We start from the raw sequence: 25629 nt of genomic DNA, 5'->3' as shown, positions 1-25629 counted from the left end.
CCCGACCTGCCAATCACCAGAAAGGGCGTGGAATAAATTCCCTGGAGTGTAAAGAGAAGTTTGTCATGGGTGGACCCAAAGGTAACCATGTCGCTGTGTGTTTTGGAAGAAATCCCACTGTCTCATAACTGTGGTGCTTAGAGGATGGCTGCGTAAAGGAGGAGCGGGGACGCGCGTCAGAGAGGACTTTAATGTGTTCTGTGCGCAAAGGCACGCTCCGAAAATGGCTCCTGTTTTCCATTTGGGACAACATGTTGTCTTTATGCTGTCACTGCTGCCTCATTGTGCGTTGATGTCGGCAGGAGTCGAGCTGGACATCATTGGACATGACACACCTGAACTCACCTGCAGCGAGGTAACCGGATAAACTTCCGATTTCTGAAGAACGAATAAATGAGGAAACTCAAAGAAGTCACAGAGCTACTACTGCTTTATTATAGCATATTAAATCAAACGAAACAACAAAAACATCGATAGAAGTTAAATGACCTGGCTGTTGTTCATAAATCGAGTTTGTGCCATAATGTTCAGTGGTTAACCATGAAGAATCCGAAATGACCAACTAAATGTCAGTGTTAAAGATGGAATGTTTTAGTCATTTAATAGGAACAAGACGCGCGTGCACACAGAGAGAAAAGGGTTAGAGTTTAATGGCCATTACTAATTTACTGTCTTGCCTGAGCCTGAGCATGACATTTTACCCCACTGCTCCAGTTCCAGGCAGTTGCTTTGAATGAGTCCAGAAAACACGCATGCTGTGTCTTGTATCCAAAGCTCAATAACAAATCCCGTTTCCTGGGAAAACTTCTAACTCTATTGCCCTTTTGTTACGAAATAAACATTTAATTTCACTGTGATCTAAATGTGTCATATCTTTCTATGGCTTATTGTCTGCAATCGCTGACTCTTGAGGTTTCAGTGGAATCAGACACTAAATATGCAGAGACGCAACATACTGTTGAAAAAAATGTGGTTTAAATCTTTTAAAAGTAAAAAAAAAAATCAATAATCAACAGGGGTGAGTGAGGTAAGAAAACTGCTAAGGTAGGTTGACAAATGATCCTGATAGGAGGAAATAAACTGGGGTGAAAAGGTTCCTTGTCATTCCGTACCTGCTCACAGACTGCAGGAGAAAGAACCTAAACTACAGAAAAAGCTGAGGATATTCAACTTTTGGGTGAAATTTGTAAAAAATGTTCACTCTACACGGATATATCGATGTAGGATATTTAAAACGAAGCAAGTTTATTTGTATAGCACCTTTCATGCACAAGACAATTCAAGATGGTGTAAAGAAAGCATAAAAGGCAGCAACATGTAGAAAAAAAATCACAATAAAATCATAGATTAAAATGATTGAAGTGAGACAAGTTAAAAGTTACCGTCCAGATTTCATGCATAGGCAAATGTTTTTAACCTGGATTTAAATGTTTCTACATTTGGGGAGAGTTTAATCTCCACTGGCAGTTTGTTCCACTGCTAAATGCAGCTTCTCTGTATTTAGTCTGGACTCTGGTCTGGACTAGTTGACCTGAACCCGCTGCTTGGTTTGCATTCTCTGAACATATCACAGATATATTCTGAGCCTAAACAATTCAGGGATTTGTAAACCATCAGTAAGGTTTTAAAATTGGTCCTATTACTGACTGGAAGCTAGCGTTAAGACTTTAAAACTTGTATGATGTGTTCAGATTTTTTTTTCCAAGTTAAAGCTCTTTCAGCAGCGCTATGCATGAGCTACAGATGTTTAATGCTCTTTTTAGGAAGTCCTTTGAAAAGACCATTACAGTAATGCAGTGTACTGGAGATGAATGCATGGATAAGTGTCTCCTGGTCTGCCTGGGAGACTAAACATTTAATTCTGTTGATGTTTCTGAGTTGGTGAAAGAAAGCTTCTTAGTGAAGCTTTGATGTGGCTGAAAGTCAGGTCTTAGACCATCAACACTGTAAGGATTCAGACTTGGTCTGTGATTTTCAGACCCCAAGTCACCATGTGTTTACCAACACAGACACTCTTTTCTTTGCTATCAATGAGGATAATCCCAGTTTTTTGTCTTCATTTAGTTGTAGAAAATTTGCTCTCATTCAGGTGTGTATTTGCTCCAAACACACATGGACTGTGGTCTTCTGGTGAAAAGACACATAAAGCTGTGAACCATCTGCATAACTCTGATAATATAGGTTAAAGTTCACCTGCATTCTAGTGCATTTTACTTTCTGAAATACAAAAACGTAACTTTTTTGGAATAGTTTCCATGCTGTTAAATTTAACATGCAGCATAGGTGAAGCGTATATATAACATCTTAATCATAGGAGGAGCATATTCCATTTACTGACCCTGAACAGGTCACCAGTCCATCAGTCCATCATAGAAACAACATTTGTAAACAAACAACCACTCACACTCAGTCTGTGGCAGCATTTAGAAACAGATGACCTGACATGCAACGTTTTGAGCTTATTAGAGAAAGCTGGTGTAGCTACAGACACCCTACACCAGGAGTGCCCAAAGTCAATCCTCAAGGGCCACTGTCCTGCAGGTCTTTCATGTATCCCTGCTCCAACACACCTGGCTCACATTAAATGGATCCAACAGCCATGAAGTTCTGCACAACGGGTGATCAGTTTGAGTCAGATGTGTTGGAACTGGGATACATGGAAAACCTGCAGGATTGTCGCCCTCGAGGATCGGAGCTGGGCATCCTTGCGCTACACACAGACCCCCCCCCCCCTCCTGTGGTAGCAACAGGACAGTCATTTACTCTTCAGAAAGTTACAGGAGATGTGATTTTATACAAACTGAAAGCATTTTAAGTGAAGGCTGCTCTTTTACTTCTATAAAAGGTTTAAATCCTTGTTCACAGTGTTAACGTTTGTGTTATTTTAAGGTGTGTTTAAGGAACTTCTAATGCACATAATTTTGTTTTTCTCTGCAGGGTCTAGGTGACTGCCGTGTGAGCTCAGGTAGAGACACACTTGCTGTTATTTCAATGCATCTCATTCATCCGTAAGAAGCTGTCTAAATTGGAAAAACCCTTTGTTTTTCACAGCTCATTTTTGCAACACTCCGGATGACCTTCGCTCTGTGGATGTTACTCAAATGGAGCTGAAGGTCGCTCTCTGCAGCTCTGCCACACAAGACTATAAGCCATGTCTTCAAATCGAAATCACTCTCAATGGTAGCCTTATGTCTCGTCTTTTGACGTTGTTGGATCTGTTTGTGCTTTAATTCATAGAGCTGCCTCGTCACATTGCTCTTACAAGACTTTTTATGAATCTTGCAGAGATGGATCTTATGAAAGTTGACTCTGAGCAGTCCGGCGACGACAGCAAAGAAGAGGGTATGAAATCATATAGCAGAGGACAGTGGTCTTTACTGCCTTCTGAGTAATAGAACTATGAAGTTGTTCTAGTTTGTGAAAGTAATGCCTTTTTATGGCTTTCTTATTCTGATTTAGCTCACTTTCTTTGCTCTATGTGTTACAGCTCTCATAAAAGTGTGCTTCTCTTCTCCGGGTGTGATTGATGTTTGCAAGGCAGTCCAGTTTAAACTGAGAAACCTTCATTTAAACCAGTCATTGAGGCAGTCCTCACTTAAGGTAACAATGTACAAATATAAAGCATCTAGTTTAGTTTTTGATGAATGTCAGGAAAAGATGAAGTCTTTCACTGTTTGTATTTTTTTTTATCTTGATTAAATTTATTTAATACATGCGACCCCATCGTGACATACAGTTTGGCATCACTTTATGGTACAAACTTTGCTCAAAATCCAGTGGAACACAATCAGCATTTTGTCTTATGTCCCTAAAGGACACCAGAAAGCAGAAGTTTACACTATAAGAAGTTTGACATCACATGTTAATAAATGGTAAATATCCCTAAAAAATATTGGTACTTTTTTATTTGACATTTTGTTGAAATGTCAAATAAAGTTACAAGTAAAGACCTCATATTGTCTCACCAGTTTAAATGGGTTGTGTCTTTATGGGTTAAACTTGACTCCACTGTCAGTAAATATTTTCTAGTTGTGAAGGACACATGTTATGAGAAAAGCAAAATAATTTGGAAATTCTACAAACACCAAGAAATTGTAGTTTCATTCTTGCCAGTAATTGTGGGCATTATGTTTTAATAAGAAGCTGGAATAGCAAAATTATCCCTGACTTGCCTAACTAAAGAATTCTCTAAAAAAACATTCCTGAACCCACTCCCAAAATCTTTTCAATCATTCGTTATTGCAGTTCAGAGATTTCCTGAAAAATTAATCAGAATTGATCTTGATATCTTTTTTAATTAGGATGCTACACTAACTGACAGACTGAAAGACAAACAAACAAACGAACCCTGCCAATTACATGAGCTCCTCATTGGCAGAGGAAATAATTAAAATAATACGGCTTTGCAAGTGGAATGAGTTTTTCTTTCCTTCTCTCATCGTAACACTTTGCTTGAAGCATTTTAACTGTTGATGATAAAAAGTTTGCGACGTCTAACAGTTAAGCTGCAGGCTAAATTGAGTCATGCACTAACTTTCCCTGTGCCTTGGTTAACCCAACCAAACAGGTTTTAACCTTCCAGTTGTTGACATGCACTAGCATTGAGAAAAAAAAAACACATAAATACCTCAAGAGACTGCATGGAAATATATCTTGAAATGTAAGATTAGTGCTTCCAACATTCACTGTGAACTGAGATCATCATTAGAATTGAAAAGTAGAAGTTATAAATTATGTCAAAGATGTCTGAGCTTCAAACTGAAACATTGTTTCATGATTTAAAATGATGACCAATCATTTTAAATCATGGGTGTGCAACCTTTACAATCCAAAGAGCCATTCTTATCATCAGCCAGCTAAATAAAACTTGTTTAGTGCTGCAAATGACCTTGTGGAAAAACACGACATCTACTATAAAAATTTAGAGCTCTACTGTAGGAAATTTGCTAGTTTCACCAGCCACAATTTTATTTCTATCTGAATTTTTAAAATAAAGAAAAAAACATGAAACTTCTACAAAAAGAAGATAGATACAGTTTCTTCTGAGGGATGAGAGCCATTGTGGAAGGTCCACAGAGCCTCTTGCAGCTCCTGAGCTGTGGATTGCAGACCCCAGTCTGAAGTTGTTGCTTTTTTTCCTTTTGCTTTATCTTGTTACTGTCTAAATATGAAATGCATAGAATCAGCCACCAAAATGGGTTGTCAAAGTAAGAAATACTTTGCTTTTGTATACATATTCTGTACACTCCTGAAAGGCAAACCAACAGAGTCTAGAATATTCTTTTAAGGGATTTTGAAGTCTTTTATCTCCTGTGTTGAAGCACATCAGTGTGCTGGGCTGAAACTATCCCATATCATTCTAGTAACGATGGCTGAAGAGCTTACTGTCCAGGCGAGACTGGCACTTTTCTCCTATTCTTGTTTTCCCTACATTTGAACCTCATCTCCTTTTTTAAGAAGACTTGAGGTAAAACAACATTTAAATGAGCTATATGAGGATTTACAAAACAAAATAACACCAAATAGACCATTTCCAAAGTTTACTTATATATTAGGCATTATTTGAGATATATATATATATATATATATATATATATATATATATATATATATATATATATATATATATATATATATATATATATATATATATGTGTATATATATATATATATATATATATATATATATATGTGTGTATATATATATATATATATATATATATATATATATGTGTGTATATATATATATATATATATATATGTGTGTATATATATATATATATATATATATGTGTGTATATATATATATATATATATATATATATGTGTATATATATATATATATATATATATATGTGTATATATATATATATATATATATATGTGTATATATATATATATATATATATATATATATATATATATATATATATATATATATATATATATATATATATATATATATATATATATATATATATATATATATATATATATATATATGTATGCTTAGGACTTAGCAAGGTTCCAGTACATGAACAGAAAATCAATGTACATGTTTGTTGTTTTTTTTTTTTTGTATTGTTTTTTAATCCTGATTTCTGTGATTTAAAGGGCTACTTTGGTTTCTTTTTCCTACTAATGCAGCTGCTGTTGACAGAGAAAGTGGACTTTAGCAGTACTGTTGTGGTTGTCGCAGATTACAAGGAAGCGTACATTGTGCAAAACATTACATTTCCTGATCTAGAAGAAGGTGAGTTGTCGTGCTGTAGACACGTAGCAAAACAAGAAAACAGCAGAGAAACTGAGCATACCCCCCCCCCAATGTTTGATTTTAGTTTGCACCTCGGAACCGGGGAGGAATGTGAAAGAATGTCACGGTAAGGAGTTCAACTTTCTCCGTAAACATTTAAGGCAGAAATTTCAAACTCTGGTCCCTTAGAGTCACTAACCTGCAGGTTTTAGATGCTTCCCTGCTCCAGTAAACATTATTCAACTTAAACGGATTCACCAGCTTGTTTTCATGTTCATCCTAGACTAGAGTTTGAAATCTCTGATTAAAGGCAATCTACAGGTAGAAATGCAATAAATAATTCCAACATTAACTACAGTGTTTTCATTAGGGTAGATGTGTGTATAGTATATTCAGGTGTGTCTTATATTGCCAACACCTTAGAACAATGCTTAATGTTTTCTGCGGTTTTGAGTACTTGTTGAAGCTATTCAACATAATTATGAATGAATGAAATGTGGTTATTCTACATGATGACTAACATGTGCGTGTCTCAGTTCCTAAACTGCAATTAGCGACTGAATATGAGAGAAATGTGATCCGGCTGCAACTGGAAAATTCCGACTCCAAGCAAAAAGACATTTCTTTGCAGACGGTCTGGAATGGAATATCTGGAAAGGTCCTTGAATGGGTCAGTCAGTGGTAAACTTGTAAAATGCATGCGATGCTATCTGCAGTGCAAGCCTTTATAACCTTTCACTCTTCTGTGCAGCCCAAAGGCAAGAGTGAAATGAATGTTTCACTCGACTTTGTTGCACCATGCCTGTGCTTCCAGGTAGCCCACATCATACGACTGATACGAAGTCAACAGATGTAATCATGGTTCAAATGAAACAAACATTTTTTTTCACGCAGGTATGGTGGAAAGGGGAAGACATGAGAGGAGAATACTGTCCTTTTATACATCAGCCAGGTAAAATCTGCACTCAGAGGTCAATCTGAGAAGTAGATCAGTTCTAGTGAATGATTTGTTGACACTTAACACAGCAGTTTTATTTTTCAGAAGCCCTCGAAAGACTGCGGCACTATGTCTCTGTGACTCTGGTGGAGATTAAGATGAGAGATGGTGGCACAGGGCTGAAATGGAATGTCACTTCGCCTTGTAGACTGGAGGTGGAGGTGGTGTTGCACAAGAAAAATGTAGCAGGGGGCCAGAGTGAAGAAGTGATGAGCTCGAGACAGGAACTACAAGCTGACTGGATTGCATCAGGCAGCAGGCACTGGGTAAAAGCACTGAACCAGTGTGTTGTTGTGTTAAAAATAATGTGACTGGATTATATTAACACTTATCAGTAGGATGTCCAGAGATTCTGACAGATGCACTTCTCCTCGCCTCACAAACCTTGACTGCACCAAGCCTCGACTTTCAGTCGTCTCCCGTCGACGTCTCAGCAGAAAGAGGGCGAACAATGATGGCTGAACCTTTCAGCTTCTTAGGGTGTATTTATCAGTCCCGGCTGCGCATGCGCCCTTCTATATATTCTCACTAGTGTCTCTGAGTTTTTAAGCAAATTTCTATCACATTTTGACTCAGGATGTCTTTTCACACATTTTTGTTTTTTGAAAATGGCTAAAAGGACAAAAAGGTTTGGAATCGGTCCACTAAGGGATATCTGCAGTGTAATCACAGATTAAATAACTTCCATCAAAGTGAAAGCTCTTTAAGTTGTTGCTGAGAGTGAGATTATTAGAACGGTTGGACATTTTGGATTCCTGCAGACACAAACATGTAACTGAAAGTCATATTAACATTGTTACACCTTTTGTTTTCAGTTTTCCAGTCACGCTGTTTATCATTAAGTGGCTAGAGATGATTCAGTCGGGCTCAGGTTTAAAAATATGCAAATTTTTCTGCATTTTCCCACAAATCTGTTTTCTTTAAGATTCAGTTTGTGGGCAGAATCTTAGAAATACCTTATTGCTGCAAATAGAGTCCGAGCAGTTCAATATACAGATATGGTCAACACATTAAGCTTAAATAATGACCCAATAATGATGATTTCAAGTTAAGTCTGTAGGATAAAACATGATGAATAATGATGCACCTTTTTCTTATAGTTATTTTAAATATGGATTATATAACTACAATGAATTATTCTTTTAACTTTTCAGCTAACAGGAGAGTTCAATGTTTCACGCCATCCCCTGATTTGTGTGCAGGTAACATTTGCATTTGTACCAAATAATGTGTAGTATGTAAAATAAGACGTGTTTTATATAAATAGAGCTTCTCTTAGTCCACACTGCAGCAACATTGACTCTTTCTGAATGTCATTTTTAGATGAAGATAAAAGGGATGGAGTTTTCCTTGGAGCCCCAGTGTCCATTTGAAAGTAAGACTATTGGTTATTATTAAGAGCCACATGGAATGGATAATATTTACCTTGCACTAACATTCAATTCAGTTCAGCTTTATTTGTATAGCGCCACTTCACAACAATGTTGTCACAGGGAACTTTACAGACACATCATTTCAAGCCAATTCATATATAGCCAATAAAAGAAACCAACTGATTGCATTGAATCCTGAATTCGATCCAATCCCCCATCCTGAGAATGCACGAGGCGACAGTGGGAAGGAAAAAAACTCCCTTTTAACAGGAAGAAAACCTCCGGCAGAACCCGGCTCAGGGAGGGCAGTCATCTGCCTCGACTGGTTGGGGTGGAGAGGACAGGAAAGACAGAGCAACATGTACAACTGCACTTATTCAGGAATGAATAAATACTCATGAAACACACATGTAGCAAAGAACACTTTATATGAAAAAATGTTTAATAATAGTGCATTTGAAATTTACGACATGCTTTTTTCATAATTTTTCCAGCACCTCGAGTGAGATGGATCCTGCCGCTTCTCCTGGGATTATTGCTGATCTGTTTGGTTGGACTTGGATCTTATTTCATTCAAGGCATCCTTAAAGGTCAGCTTGAACAATTTGAATTTGACTCCTTCACTGGCAGTCTAGGAAAACGTCTAAATATGAATTACGTTCCCCCACAGGCTACGTCTCGAGATGGCTGAAAGAAGACGATGTTAAAGGTATTAAAAACTCTCAGACTTCTTTCATACTGGCCAACAAAGGGTTTCTACATCTTAAAATTGCAAATGATTTGGGCCAGAACATTAACTCAGCATCTATATCAACCTTATGTCTGCCTGGTAGAAAATAATGTTGCAACCAGGGCAAAGGCAAGAAAGAAATACAGCCCCACATTCATTACGGGTTTTTCTTTATTTGAAATATAACATGCATCATTAATTAGAGGTTCTTAGAGATATTTAATGAAAATATTATTTCATATAAGATGTTATAAACCTACATATATAAATATTTTTTGCCATTTTGGGCAACAGAAATGGCAGTTTTGACACACGGGGAAATCTATCTAGAACCCTGGCATGCTAAATGGTGCATTGTTGGATGCTGAGGAAACATTGTACCATAGTTATGACTTATAAAGTCCAACTGTCATTCACACTGGCACCCTTTAATTTATAATCTTCATTTCATGACAGGTGCTGTAGGTGGGGGTCATGTGGTGCTGTTGTACCCATCTGATGATGATGACCGGAGTCTGCCAGAGCTGCTGTGCCACCTTGGCTCATCTCTTCAGGCCCTGGGCTTCACTGTCTCCCTGGATCTGTGGAGTCAGGCAGAGCTGGGCATACTGGGCCCTGTGCCGTGGCTCCATTCTCGACTGGACCGACTTCAAAGGCAGGGGGGCAAAGTAGTGCTTGTCCTAACCCAGGCCACATGGACAAGAGCAGAAGAATGGGGAGCCATGAGCTGCGAGAGAAACAATCCCAGAGAGAAAAACAGAAGTGTGGAGGAAGAGATGGAAGGAAGCTCCCCTGCTTCATCACACCGTGTGGATGTTTTTGGTGCTTCTTTTAGCTGTATTCTTGCAGACTACTTACAGGGCCGCGCCGGTGAGCGGTTCATGCTGGTGCAGTTTGAATCACTCCCACCGGAGCTTCCAGGTGGTCTCAGACCACTGCCTCAGCTTTTTCGCGGACTTCACGTGTACAGCCTTCCTTCTCAGAGTTTGGGTTTTCTGACTGAACTTGCTGGAACTTTTCACACGGCTTCTGCGTCAGCCAGAAGGAAAAGGGCAGGGGGGCTCAGGATGGCATCCCGAGCTCTGGCCCAAAAGCTGTCGGGGTTTACAGCAGGGACAAATGTGTTACGACTTGCTGGGGTGTCTCAGGGTTGTGTGGGTGTTGCAGAGACAGACTCTGGGGAAACTGTGCCTTTAAAACCTTGTCTCATTACGCCCCTATCCAGCTGTGATACCAGCCCTAAAGTCGGTGACATAGAATGGATGTAACATTTTGACAAAAAGTTCAAGCTCAATTTTTCCATAAGCAGCAAGTAATGATATAAAAGTACCTCTATTGATGTACCGGGAAACGTCCAGAAGATTAGCAGTCTGCTCAGCTGCCTTGTCATCTGTCTTGATGAGCTGTTGGACTAGTTTCTGTGTTTGGCACGAAAAAGAGCAGTGTGTTCTTCCAATTAAAGCTCAGTCAATCCAGTTTCCAAGAATCTAAACCGTTCCGCATTTGAAAGTGATAAAAAAACAATTTAAAACACTACAGATACTGGTATGCTGTTTAAAAAAAAAGATGGGTGTATTTCTGATGCAATGTGGTTTGATGAGCTGCAGAAATGCAAGAGTTGCTTCTTAAAGGCGTGTGCAAAAAACTGCACTTTATAATGCATAAATGTTCCACAATCAAAGCTCTGGAATGGGAAATAGGTGCATGGGCTGGTGGTAAATGTGGATATATGGTTCTTCTTTGTTCAGTTACTGAGTTTATTTTTGTACTGTTTGGTTCAAATTGTCTCAAATAAAGCATTGATAATCTAGAAAAACTATACTTGCAGATGTTGTTTTAGAAACTGTACATAATGATAACTTGGATCTTTGGAATATATATATATACACACACACACACACACACACATATACACACACACATACACGCACACACACATATATATGTATATATATATATATATACATATATATATATATAATGTATGTATATATACATATATGTATATATATTTATATATATACATATATATATATATATACATATATGTATATATATATATATATATATATATATGTATATATATATATGTATATATACACATATGTGTATATATACATACATATATGTATGTATATATACATATATGTATATATATACATATATGTATATATATATATGTATATATGTATATATATATATATATGTATATATGTATATATATATATATATATGTATATATATATATATGTGTATATGTATATATATATATGTATATATGTATATATATATATATATATATGTATATATGTATATATATATATATATATATGTATATATGTATATATATATATATATATATATATACATATATGTATATATATATATATATGTATATATATATATATATATATATATATACATTCGTTTTATATATATATAAAACGAATCATGATTTGTTGAGATATATATATATATATATATATATATATATATATATATATATATATATATATATATATATATATATATATATATAATATATCTCAACAAATCATGATTCGTTGATAAATTAAATCCCAGCAGCTTTGGGTGGCGTCGTCGTCCTGTAAGGGACGAAACACAGAAGCGATCGTTCATTCATCTCCTCAGACTGTACTGAGTCCTCCCAGGACAGCCCAGCACGCCAATACACAGTGCATGAGCCGTAGCTAGCTAATCTTTGCTACAACTTGAGGCATTAAAAGTGGCTTTTCACAATGTGACATTTTGCTTGGTGATATGTGAGGTTGAGCCAGCTGGGGATCCGACAATCATAGATAGTACTGCAGACCCGCTGCTTTTCAACAAGGTAAGACCAGGGCGCACAAAAGAAGGTGTGCGCTAAGCTAATTTCAGGTAAACTAATATAAACTCTTGGATTTATTCGTAATATCAAATACAGATGGGGAAAGAGATACCACGTCCAATAAAACTGTGTGGGACTGACGAGAACACTTCATGGACTACGTTACCGAAAGCTAGCAGCTAACAGCTGACCTTAGCCAGATGCTAGCCGTCTAATGTTAGTGATGCTGAGCTAACGATGCTAACACTGAAGCGATAGCATCCCGGGCAAGCTAAGCTTCGTGTTTTACATTTCTTTTGTATTAGGAAGGCCAATTTCCAACAGGTGTAATGTAGAGACACGTCGCTTAAGAGTTTTTATTGAGTTATGTGTCACATATAGTTTTTATTTTTTCCCATAATCCGAGTTCTACTAACAGGTGATAAGACAAACTATATGCAATGGGGCTGCAGCTTTTAGAGACAAGTCTCATCTCTATGGCAGCTACTTAGAAAATATTTCTTATTATCCCAGTATAAGTATTATTGTTCAAAGTCTTAGTTGTCGTTCTCATCCTGTTTGTACAGTTAATGAAGAAGAACCTTAAAGATGAGATGTATCTAATTTATATCTAATATCTAACCATTTGAAGCAGCATAAAATGAATTCCCACGCAAATAAAACACACTTTATTGTTGTTTTATACAGCAATGGTGAAATATTGATTGAAGTCAGTCACAAAAGACATCTAGATTTTTTTTTTTCAAAGTGGAAGTGTGTTTGATGTAAAATATAAAGCATTTAAAGTAGAATTACATATAAGATCCCTGCAGGGACCAAACATCCTCTAAGTTCACTGGGATAAGTAAAGTTTATAGTTGATATACTGTATATTGCATGAATGAATGAATGATTACAACCAAAGCTTTGTTGTAAAAGCAGCCTGCTACATATTCAAACATGGAAAGCTAAGTATCTAAGAGCATAACAAACTCTTAATGAAAGGGGAAAGAAGAGCATAAGGATGAGGCATGTCTGACCATCTTCAGACTAGTTTTCCAGGGTTTGTCATTTGATTATTTATTGTAGTTATTTGAAGTTACACGTTTTTATTAATCTTGCTATATTGCATCTGAAATCTGATCTGGATTAAACTGCAAAAAACAGAGAAAACAAAACCCAAAACACTTGTTTTGCATTTAAAATGCCGGTTACATTACTCTGTGTAAATCTTAAAAGTTTGCAGTAAATTATGTTTAATAACTGTTTTAGAGTAGGAAATGCATTAGAAAATACGGTATTCCAGTAGAATATGCATTCAATTTTTTTCCCCTTTAACCACAAGTTGTGTGTGTGTGTGTCTGAATTCTTGTATTTCTCCGAAGGAACATGTGGTGGGCTCGACCTTTCCTGCCTGCATTGGTCCTTCTCTCGGAGCTCTCTGTCGTCAAAGTCCAGACGGCACCGTGTCAGACCTGTCGAAAACTCACTGAGAGCTTCATTAAGGTACTGCTGGTAACTCAGTGAACCGTCAGTTTGTGTTGCCGTTCTCCAAGCTGGACTTCTTTTAATACCAAATGTGTTTCTAAAATTCCTTCAATGGTAGGGTTTGGAGCGAACTGCTAACAAGAACTTTGGAGGAGGTAATACTGCATGGGAAGAGGAGAAGCTGGCCAAATATGCACGCAGGTAGTAGCAGATGTGCCTCCAGGTTGTACCAACCATTTGAACATCGTAATAATTCATTTTGTGCTTGTTTGTTTTCTTTTTTTTTTAAATTCTTACTACCCATCCTGTAGAACACAGTGAGAAAAACATGTAAAAGTTCTTTCTAAATTAAGCTGTAGCAGCATTGCTCTATATGTGTTCTGTTAGTTCATCACTGAGTTTCCTCGCGAATGATTGACTTCTTGTTTCAGTGAGACTCGGCTTCTCGAGATAGTAGAGGCTGCTTGTGAGAAAACAGATTTTGAATGTAACCGGCTTCTGGAGCAGATCGAGGACCAGGTAGAGACGTGGTGGTTCCACAGGTAAATGCATTAAATCTAAATAAGCTGCGATATCAGATTGGAATTATTTATTTTTTTAAATGTATATATCAATACTGTATTTGTGAAAGAGTACTTATTATTTGAATTTTAAGTAGTCTGTCTCAAATTTAAGGCTCGAACAGTGGTCTTTCTGTGTGGAGTTATCATGTTCTCCGCATGTATGTGTGGGTTCTCTCTGTGTCTTCCGGCTTCCTCCCACTGTCCAAAGACATACATGTTAGGTTAATTGGCTTCTCTAAATTGCCCATAGGAGTGAGTGTGAGTGTAAATGATTGTTTGTCTTTCTGTGTTGGTCCTGTGATGGACTGGTGACCTGTCCAGGGTGCACCTGCCTCTCGCTCAGCGATTGCTTGGCTAAGCTCCAGCTTCTCTGTGACCCTTAATCGGACTAAGCAGTTCACAAAATTCATGAAATGTCTCAAATTTAAATAACTTGCAATGATCTAGTTATGACTGATAATCTGTTGGCTCCATCTTCTTTAATCTTGTTGCTCTGATGTGTAAAGTCCTGCTCCTGTTGTATTTCCATCCTGACATGCTTGGTTTGTCTTGTAGGCAGCAGGAGGCACCAGACCTGTTTGAGTGGCTGTGCATAGAGGAACTGAGACTCTGTTGTCCACCTGGACGCTTTGGACCCGACTGCCAGGGTATAAATGAGAACATAGAAAAATATCATATAGAGAAAGTAATTTGTGACTGTAATCATGCTAATCCAGAGCAAGAGAATTGCTTTTTATTTCATACAGAGTGTCCATCTGGACTTAGAGGTGTGTGTGGAGGTCTTGGCCGATGTGAGGGGGAGGGAACTCGCCTGGGTGATGGAGAGTGCGTCTGTGATCCAGGATATTCAGGCAATTTATGCCAGAACTGTGCAGATGGTTACTACAGAGAGAAGAGCTCCAATGACAGCACAGGAGGCTGTGCAGGTGCCTCACACTCACACAGCTTCTTTTTTTGCATTTTATTTCTGTTTGAGGTCATCAGTAATTAACTCCACTCCCTATATTTATGGCTCTTATCCTCTGTAGCATGTTACCACTCCTGTAACAAATGCACAGGGCCACAGGACTACAAATGTCTTGACTGCAAACCCGGCTGGATGCTTCATGATAACAAGTGTGTGGGTGAGTGTGGCTTTAGAGGTTACTTGGCAACATTTGCTGCAATTCTGTGCCAAGCTTCTGATAGATGTGTGTCTAACTTCCCCTTTGTGTTTCATAGACATTGACGAGTGTGGCACAGAGCTTGCTCGTTGTCCTTCTAACACCTACTGTCACAACACGGATGGATCATATGAATGTAGAGGTAGACACCCATTCTGGACTGTTTATGCTCTGCAGTTAATGGACAGTACAAGTATACAAAGTTGCCTTTTGTATCCAGGCTGCGACCAGGCATGTGTGGGCTGCATGGGCAGTGGTCCTGCCCGCTGTAAGAAATGTGCACGTGGCTACAAACTGAGGGGAGCAAAATGTCTCGGTAAATATATATACTTGGCTATGTAATGATCCATCTTTTCATTATATCCTTCTCCTTGTGGGTTTTATATGTTTTTTTCTTTTTTTCAGATATAGATGAATGTAGTGAACGAGCAATTGCTTGCCCAGGGCTCAATGAGGCCTGCATCAATGAGGAGGGCTCCTTCCACTGTGACTGTGCTGATGGATTCATTAGAAGAGACAGCATTTGTGTTGAGAATAAACCTCCTGGTAAGCAGCAGTCGTAGAGCTGAGTGGTTTTTGAACCACAATGAACATGTACATCCCTGTGTTTCCTAAGAATATTTAGCGTTACAGTCATGAAAATGGTGTTATATAACAAAGTATTTTATGTTTTGTCAACAGTCAGCCCATAACATCTGTTTGCCTCTAGACCACTTTATCTCTCTGCTTTTATCTGCTTAATTTTCATACAGCTTAAGCCCTCATATAGCATTACCACTGTGGAAAACGGCCAGAGCTTTAACAATCCTAATGTCAGCAGACAAAATCATCAACAATGGCTGCTTTTTTTAAAGCTAAAATGGAATTTCAGTTTGTTTGTTTTTTTGCATCACAATGCCAAACACAATGATGCAAATGGGAAGTAGTGGAAATGCTAAGCATTAATCCCGGCTGACAGTAGATTGGATTTTCACCAGAAAAATTCTCTACTGTTGGTTGTTTCCACTAATGGCTGTATTCATTTATGTTAAAGCAAAACTGAATCAGATCTTTTGTTGGAAAGCTGCATAAACTGTTTTGTTACTGACGACTACATGGTAGAGAACTATACAAACGCATTAAAGTGGCAATGTAAAGAACCACAAATCTGACCCAAATCAATTAATCTTTATTTATAAAGCAAAAAAAAAAAAGAACAAAAAACAATGTAACCCTGAAACTAGTTAATCCCAAAGGTTCGACTTCACAAGAAAAATGTGATTAGTCTCAATTTTAACATAATTTTAACTTCCCCTGTAAAAATTTCTTGTGATTTTTATTGTCTATCTCCCCAGCCGGCCCAGAGAAGGGACTCTTTGACGACATGACTGATGATGAGGTCCTTGTACTGCAGCAGATGTTCTTCGGTGTCGTTATCTGTGCCTTAGCTACACTCGCTGCTAAGGGTGACATGGTCTTCACAGCCATTTTTATTGGAGGAGTAGCTGCTATGGCTGGATACTGGCTGACAGAGAAGGGAGACTACATGCTGGATGGATTTCTGAAGGGACGCTAGTCAGTTTTGGCCGACGATTTGACTAAAGGACCTTTGGAATAACAATTAAGTTGAGCAAGACTCAACTGGGGCTGGGAAAACATCTTTTCAATGCCAGCTTTTCAGGGATTTACTTGTTGTTTCAGAGTTACTTAAAAGGGCTCGAGTGCATTAACTGATGTTGAAGAAAAGGATAATGCAGGAAAAACGGATAGCCGGCAGGCTTTGAAGTCGTGAATCTTTAGAGGAATAAGAATGCAACACTGCACTTATATTAGGGAACTTGACTTGATCCCCTACCTCAACTATGTTGGGAATGAGGGTGACATCAATCCAACTATTGATTGTTAAACCTATTATGCATTGAAATGTTTCATCTGACCTTATTTATTCCTTTAAAAAAAGACAAAACAACATCCAGTCCTGTAGTCCATCAACATTTTTCACCTTTTTCAGTGCTATGAAGCAGCGCTCATCCTGTATTTCAAATGATGCATACATTTTGACTGTTGGGACTTAAGCTTATATCTTTGAGCATGAGTGTTAGATGAAGAAAACCGCAACATTTCCGAAATCATCTCCCGAAAAGATTGTTCATTTCACTGGATGTTTCCTTTCTGAATGTTTATTTATTTTTATGGACTTTTTACCTTCACCTCACTGAGTGTTTTTTCTTTGATGCATGATAATGGTATGTAAAATGGACAATACTGCACTGATTTAATTTATTTTTTACTGTGGCATGGAAGATTTCATATTTATCCGTTGCAGAATTACTGTGGTTTATACTGTGTGTGAGGGAATGTGCTAAGATGAACAGAAATCTGATGAGAAAGATTTAAGCTTTTTTCTGTTGCCTTTATTTTTTTAAAGCAATATTTATGTTTATATTTTATTGAATTTCCTCGTTTGTGTTTGCATTATCAATGCAAATGTTCAGCTGGAACTCTTAACGGGTAGCATAGCATCATGTCGAAGAGCAACTCGAATGTCACTTCTCATCCATCCCGTTCACCTTTCCTTTTCCCACTGTGGTATTTCATCCACAATCACAGCAGAAGTTTGCTTTACAATAAAATAAATTGCTAACTCCTTATGTTTCTGTGTTTTAAATCTGATATTGTTGAGCTTAGTTGCCATTTAAATAAAACAAAGGAGAACAATCTTGAGTTTCTGTGCTATACGTTTAAAAACTTGCTTTACAGCTGCTGTAAAAACTTCAAAACAAACAATACCCCAATATTTTCTACAGAATTCAGTTTTTACTCCACAAGTGACAAAAAAAAAAACCCCAGAAAATGTTATTTTAAATGTATGTGCATTTGGAAAAAGCAAAAGCTACCTGTAGGTTCGTGTCAGTTTTTTTTTCACACAGCCTCACTTATAGGCCACTAAAGTGAAGAAACAAAGAAGCCTTTACAAGTTCAAAAGGTGTATTGCTTGACTTTTTATTTCTTTTAATTCAACAGAAATAAGACACACTTTGTGTTTATATTAAAACACTCACAGCTTCTTATTTCAAGTTGGAAATGATAGAAAATGAGATGAAAAAAATTATTGTTGGGTGATGAAATTTCAGCAGTTTTTGTTTTTTTTAACAAAACATACTGTGAACAGAATGACACTGTATCTTAAATGATTGGCAATGAAAACAGTTACAGGATATTTGGCGATTTCCACGAAGAACACACCTTTTCTGTGATGAGCTCCAGGGGCTGCATTCATCAAACTTTCTAAAGTTACTCCTAAAAACACTGAAGAGTTGTCTTGTAAGTAAAATAAATTCCACACTGAAAGCTGCACATAAAAGTTGATTTATTAAGTGTCTAACTTGCACTTTAAGTGAAGTGTAGGGCAGAGTTTTAAATGTCCGTCTCAGAGGGATTACGACAGTACTGGCAGCTGTAAACTGAATTTTCCGTCACTTCCAGAAATTGGCCAATCGCTAAATGGAAGCATTTATCTAAGGATATGGGAATTTCTTAGAGAGACAGCTCGGTGAATGGTTAAACGAACAATGGGAGTGTATATTTTGACAATAAAAAATTATGCAAAAAAATTTTTTTTAATAAAAATAATTTTAAAATAATTGTAGAATTTTGGCTACTGATGTAAAAAGCATGGAGCTGCCACTATCAAAAGAACAAAAATGGGACATGTTACAATGTGATGGTTTTATTGCAAAAATGTGGAACTTATTGCATTATAACGTGGGACGTTTTGCAGTGAAAACATGGAATATAAACTATTTGTGTTTGAATGTGCCTGCAGTGGATCAGAAAAATATCTAATTAACCAAAGAAGATTAACTTGTTCTTCACTGAAGAGATGATGATGATGAAGCTTGGAGCACAGAGTGTGTAAGACTGTTTTTGTGCTGGCAACTGGATTCTCCCAGTCCCAGTGAATGTAGCCTTTATCATTCTAGTTTTTGGAAGACACCAAGGCCATTGATGTAACCACTGGTACATGATAACCAAAAGCTGCACACAAACACACACACACACACACACACACACCCAAAACATGCACAAATTCTCTTGGCATGTGCAGGCAGGTGACGTGTGATGTTCGTCTGTCGCACATTCCCGCGCGTGTACAACAATAAGAGAAGCACAACTCATACTTGACAAATAGAACTGAAGTGTTTCTGCTTGAGAAAATTTCCATAGAATGTATTTTGCTGCAATATTTCCACGCCTTTCTGGCATCAGCTCCATCCTCTACAGGCAACTCCTCACAACTTAGGAAACCTCTGGAGGTCTCTAATATTTACAAGAGTAGGTATAAATTTTAGACTAGAGAAACTGGATAAATTGCTTTTATTCTGAAGTTTAAGAGTAAGACTAAACTCCACAAAATCTCAGCACTTATAGGTCTAAACTTGGACTGTTAAGACTTGATAAATACGGCCCTTGGTCTTTGAAGACCGATTGAGTTATAGCATTTCTCTGGTCTTCAGCACCTTCCTCCCCTATCTGGACAGAAATTAGGACTGGACTTGAGCCTAATTTCTACATTTTCTTAACATAATTCCTTTGACTGCTTCATTTTTTGTGGTTATAACATTTACTTTAAAGGCATGACACTTCCACTTCCATTAGTGTGTTTTATTTTATTTTTTTTTCTTTGATTGCTTCTTAACTTTGGCTACATAATTCTGATGGACTGCAGACTAGCTGGCATATGCTTCTTGTTACTGGGGAATAAAGTACATGCAAATATGGACATTTAAAAAAAAAAAAAAAGAACAAAAAGGGGGGTGTGGTGGTCTGGAGGTCTCAGCTGGCACAATATTTAAAAGAAAAAAGTGACTAAGAGAAATTCTGTAAGAATAAGACTGGACTTAACTGAATGTTTCATGTCATTGTTATGTGTGTACCTGAATTCTACAGTGATGTCTGAGTCACAGCTTTAGACTTCTTTAAGAGGTTGGAGCTATTTCAATGTTCCACTCCAGTTAATGGGGTTGAGGCACAGCAGCTCTCTTTCCTTCAGAGCCTCCTGGGAACGTGTTAGTGCTCTGTCCCTCCAGCTCTTCTCCATTAGCTGTACACATAAAACACACATCAGAAACAAGAGGGAAAAGCCTCGGACACTCCCTGCTTTGTAGTAAATGCATGCATCAGGAAGCATTTTCCAGACACAAAAGCATTAGTAACTGACATGCATGTGCGGGTTTGTACCATCTTGTTTTCATCTCTGTAGGCCATCATTGCTTTGCTGTGTTGAATCCTCTGCTCTCTTTCACTGGACAGGGCAAGGCGGTCCACTTCTCTGACATACTCCGCTTCTTTGGCTTTACTGGCCACCTGCATCTTCTGTGCCACACATTTCTCCTCCATTTGCCTCTTTAACTGCTCTCGCAAATCCTTCCTGCAGAAAAAAAAAAAACAACTTTAAATGCCACTAAGCTTCAGCACAAAAAGATGGAGGTGATGCTCAAGAGTCGTGTGTTTTACCTGTACTCTTCTTTCTCGCTAGTGGTGCCATAAAAGGGTTTTTTCCACACCTGATGATACCTGACACATCAACTGCAAGTCAGTGACAGTTCTCAGCTCTTAAAAGTAAAAGCAGAAATGGCAATAGTAACTCTGTGGAGTAATGCTCAATGAATAAATAAATGAATAAATATGAGGGAGATCTCTGTGTCAGCTTCTACCTGTAATGCTCTCTTCTCTGCATGAACAGTGTCCTCTGTTGGTTGTGGTGGTGAACAGCTGGTGTCTCCAGACTGACGGTGCGTTTAGTGACCAAAGGAGGGTGCAAAGGGTTCAATCTTGGAATTTTCTTTAACACAGAGATTACTTGAGTTATTGGGGGAGGGGTTCAAAGCAAAGCTCACAGGACTCAGCAGTTCACACAACTAGAAAATCCCTGCCCACCTGAGTGCTTTTCCACTGATGTGTCGAGTCAGAATCTGAAATGATGGGAAATGTCAAGGAGGTGACCAGCAAGCGCGGAGTCTGCTGGACAGAAGGTGTGTCACAAGGAATACAAACAGGCGTGGCAGCTTTAGAGATGGCTGCTGTGGTAATAAAGACATGAGCAGAATCATGGCACATGCATTTAAAGACTAATGATGGTACTGAAAAAGCAGATGAACTAAAGAAAACTTTTTCTTACGTAGTCTCATCTTGTGGTTCGAGCTGTTTTGTCCAGACTTCACTCAGTGTGTGTTGAAACTTTTCCAAATTATTAAATGCACAAAAATGTCCTCAATCTTCTTTGCATTAAATTAAATCAGTAAATACAGCAAATTACAGTAGAGGGTCTGGTTATAGATTAAACCCTGGAACACCAGTGCATTTACTGAGGGTTTTGCGGTGGTAACAGTTGCCGTGGGAATCAGGTTACATCTCACAAAAAGAAAAGCTCCTGTGTGGAGTGACTACGCACGAGTGCACTCAAACAGAGAGATTATTAGCCTGTGAAAATGGACCAACTAACTAAGACATTGCATGTTTCTGTATGTTATTCCAGAATCAGACAAGAAAAACAAGCAGCAGAATGACTGAAAAATGCACTTGATTATTTCACATTTTCAACCACCTAAAACATTTTATTCAACATGAATTAAAATTTTATAAAGAAGGTATAAAAACTTCTGGAATATAGCTCCATAATCTTAAAGGAGTCCAGGCTTTAAAAGTCCTAACTCATCGCCATGCCAACACATTGTGATTAGAATAATGTGACGATTATGTGACGTAACTTCTTGGATCCGCCAAGATAAAATCTTCCGTGTAGTCTCATTCTTCAGACTCCCAGAGCTTCATGGTTCTCCCACAGCCAGGTGTGATATTTATTTAACATGTGATCTTCAGGTTTCACCTTAACCAAGTAAACAGTTTTAATCAGGACAGCGCAACTAACTGAATCATGTACAAGTAAAGTAAGTGGAATTACATTCACCTGTCTCCACTCTCCAACACAGAAGATCCTATAGGAGTCGTTTCCGTACTTGCCGATTCCGTGTAGCTCAATAGGGTATCGCCACTGTTTAGTTAGATATTCGTCTAAACAAGAAGAAGAAAAAAAAAAGAGGACTTGTGATGCAGGATTAAATATTCTCTCAAATGCTCTCATTACCTCTGGATGAGGTAATCCATCAAAACAAAAATATTCACCTGAGAAGCGGATTAATGTTTTGGCTCGAAGCTCGTAGAGCCCAAGCGGTTGCATAAGTTCAGACATGGGCTTCCAGTCGGCCTCTCGGGTCACTTCTGCAGATGGGTAGCGGTTAAAGAACTGCCACAACACTGGAATGGCCATCTTGCCTTTAATGGAAGTAAAAAAAAAAAAAAAAGAGAAAATACAGATTTCAGTGTTAGCTAATGCACAGCATCCCGACAGCTAAAATGTGTGAAAACTGGATCCTACCACTTGTCTTATTTAGGAAAATAGTGGCCACCAGTAGCTTCCAGGGGTCGTGGAAAAGAGTTTCCTGGACAAGGTTGAAGGGAGACCTAGGGGGTGTCCATTTCTTAAAGGCTTTCCTCCTGGGTGGACTCAGCCCTGATTATAAACAGTATACATTTAACAAAAAAAAACAAAAAAACACACACACGATTTTATCTCATGCTAATCAAGAAACTCAAATAAATTCTTGAAGAATTACCATCTCTGGGGAGTTTCCCACTGAAATAAGGGCTTGTTTTCCGTTTGTCTTCCAAGCTCTTGGACTCTGTAGGCAAACAGGAAACATTTCTGTCCATGAAGAATGAGTGCACAGCTTTATGTAAAATAAAACTGAGCTCCTCCTTTAACCATGCTCAAAATCTCTGCCCAGCTTCGTAAAATTTGGTCGTTTTGTGTAATCGTGCTGCCAGACAATCAAACATAATTGCACTTGGGAAATAAATAAAGAAGGTATTACATTATATTTATTGAGAAGTATTGGATTTCCAAATTTGGACTGTACTTGCAGACAGCACAGATAAATTTCACTTGAGATCACATCCTGTGTTGAGTTACTGGTACAATCAAGTGATCTGCACTCTAACATCATACACGAGTGACCTGGGTATAAGACATTAGCAGCTGTCATCAAGAGTGCTAGAATTACACTGCTGAAACTTTACCCTGCCTCATACAAAATATGGGATCAGAAAGGAAGCCAGAGTAAACCACATATTGTATACAGACACTCAGGGCTCCGAGTTTCTGCTTATATATTAGATATACTTATACACTTATGTATCACTTTGTCCATTTGTTTTATTTTAAATGCCCATGCATCATACCTGGAGAAAATTATACTTACCTGATATTGATATAAGCTGCAATAAATAAAAACTGACTATAGTGCTTTGAAGGAGATCAAATTAAAATCTTTCCAAAGCTGTTAAACAGTGTAGATCACACTTACTATTTTGAGAATCCCTTGCTGGTGTGCAGCTCCTGCCAGTGATGCCAGTTAACAACACCTCCTCCTCCCCCTCATCATCATCTTCAAGATGACTGCCAGCATCAGCCTCCACTTCAAATTTAGAGTTGCCGTTGCTGCCGTTGCTGTGAACCTGTGTGACATCTGTGTCTGGTGAATTCTCACCTTCGTTCTCACTCTCTGTGGCAGCTTCGACATTCAGAGTTGGGACTAAAGGCTGTGAGTCTGCCTGCTCATTCTTATCAACAAGTAAGGTGTTTTGTTGATTACTGGAAGGAGCCAGTCTGAGTAGCTTCTGCCTCAGCAACCCCACCCTCTGAGGGCTCTTCTGGACTTTAACATCATCCACTGATGAAGGTGCTGTCTGTGAGCAGTCCTTTGTACCCTCTTCAGATTTGTCCCCACAAACATCTTCCACATGTGTCCTCTTTAGAAAAATTTCACCATCAGTAGAGTTAGTATTCTCAAAAGACTCTACTTTTCTAACTTTAGTGCCATTTCTGAAGGAGGAAGAGACCTCCTGAGATTTACTGGAGGGACGATCCAGCTTTTTACCCATTTTCTCCCGCTGTCCATCTGCTTGTTTCTTCTTTTGTCTTCTCTGCTTTTCTTTTAATGAGGTTGTTTGTGAGGTAGTGAACTCATCTTTGGATGTGGTGAAATCAAAAAGGCTTATGTCCAACTCTGCTTCTCCACTTTCTAAGAGGAAAGTATGCAGGGATGCTCTTGATCGGAATTTCTGCCCTTTGGGACTTTAAAAAAAAGGGGGGGGGGGGGGGGAAATCAACTTGACATTGAATATGTTTAATTGAATAGCAGAATGTGGAGAGAATTAGAAATAAATGACTCACCTTATAATGTAGACGTCCAGTTTTCCAGCTGTTTTGCCAGCTTTCCGCTGCCTCACCTCTCTTATCCATCCAGGGGGCATGGAGGAAAAGTTGCAAAGTTTGTCTTTGTGACTTTGGTTGGTCATGTCTCCACTCTTCTCCAACTCCATATCATAGCTGGCAGGATGATATTGAGTCCAGCTGTTGTGGAGTCAATGTTAAACCTAAACCTTTATCCTAATATCAGCAGTCATTTCTCATCTGGCATCTTTTTCTGTAATTCGCAGCACCAACATCAGTCGGAAAACATCCCCAAATATAATGCATACCACAAAATATCCGACGCTGACTTAACTTAAAGCAACGCACACAAATGTTGACTGATGTGTTTGTGACATACGTGAATAATTTTCAGCCTTAAACGTTTAACGTCGGTATGTAAACAGTGCTTTCCTTGTAATCTCATCATGTCAACACAAAAGTGGAAGTAGTACTAGCTAGTGTGCCGCTTTAGCAAGCAGGAAGTGGCGACCAGATTGGAGTCTGCGCAGTGCGAGCGAACGACTGCACCATGACAACGGGAGAAGGAGCTGCGACAACTTGTTGATTTAATTAACCAAAAAAATAATAATCCATCTATGGTCTATGCGAACATAAAATGACAAAATGAGAGCCGTAGTCGCATGGCAAGATAAAGTCCGAGAGCGGTAAGAGATTGTAGGATTATATTTTAAATGTTTAATGTGTCAACGCGAGGTGCTTGGATACAACGCTATGTGGATAGCAACGGTGGTTGCTATGTAAACCGCTGTTAGCAAGCTAGCTAACTAACGCTAGCGCAGTCTTTCTTTCGTCGTTAATAACTTATAAACTATTTATATCTCCTCCATGATAGCCATGTATATAATAAACATAATATAAACTGTCATTGGTTATTTGTATGGTAAACTCTTGAGTTTGAGTAGTCGTTAATATGATGCTA

General features: G+C 38.1%; 3 protein-coding genes across 4 annotated transcripts; 2 read left to right on the top strand and 1 right to left on the bottom strand.

The window, feature by feature from the left end:
* Positions 1-292: 292 nt before the first annotated feature.
* LOC306754518 (uncharacterized protein) lies at positions 293-10621 on the top strand (the record flags this gene model as incomplete). Its single annotated transcript, XM_079238535.1, has 12 exons — positions 293-355; positions 2938-2965; positions 3052-3180; positions 3286-3342; positions 3488-3600; positions 6115-6253; positions 7296-7516; positions 8405-8452; positions 8574-8625; positions 9118-9213; positions 9294-9332; positions 9810-10621. The coding sequence occupies 12 exons, from the start codon at positions 293-295 to the stop codon at positions 10619-10621; spliced, it is 1797 nt and encodes a 598-aa protein (XP_079094661.1).
* Positions 10622-12026: 1405 nt separating this feature from the next.
* Positions 12027-18014, top strand: creld1b (cysteine-rich with EGF-like domains 1b). Of its 2 annotated transcripts, XM_079239179.1 has the most exons (11): positions 12027-12204; positions 13566-13686; positions 13787-13869; positions 14100-14210; positions 14787-14878; positions 14978-15157; positions 15260-15355; positions 15453-15536; positions 15615-15710; positions 15800-15940; positions 16729-18014. In XM_079239179.1, the coding sequence occupies exons 2-11, from the start codon at positions 13570-13572 to the stop codon at positions 16947-16949; spliced, it is 1221 nt and encodes a 406-aa protein (XP_079095305.1). In that variant the 5' UTR covers positions 12027-12204; positions 13566-13569; the 3' UTR covers positions 16950-18014. The 2 variants fall into 2 exon arrangements, with proteins under 2 accessions (XP_079095305.1, XP_079095304.1); XM_079239178.1 differs by having other exon boundaries at positions 14787-15157.
* Positions 18015-22070: 4056 nt separating this feature from the next.
* On the bottom strand, positions 22071-24801 carry mbd4 (methyl-CpG binding domain protein 4). The gene is made up of 7 exons (XM_079239625.1): positions 24669-24801; positions 23800-24569; positions 23050-23115; positions 22812-22946; positions 22559-22708; positions 22344-22447; positions 22071-22262 (listed from the first exon to the last, which is right to left on the bottom strand). The coding sequence occupies exons 1-7, from the start codon at positions 24791-24793 to the stop codon at positions 22188-22190; spliced, it is 1425 nt and encodes a 474-aa protein (XP_079095751.1). The 5' UTR covers positions 24794-24801; the 3' UTR covers positions 22071-22187.
* Positions 24802-25629: the final 828 nt, after the last annotated feature.

Source organism: Telmatherina bonti (assembly GCF_933228915.1).
Source record: "Telmatherina bonti genome assembly, chromosome: 4".
Taxonomy (NCBI): domain Eukaryota; kingdom Metazoa; phylum Chordata; class Actinopteri; order Atheriniformes; family Telmatherinidae; genus Telmatherina; species Telmatherina bonti.
Note: the sequence above shows the minus strand (reverse complement) of the source record. Positions and strands in the feature narration are given on the sequence as shown.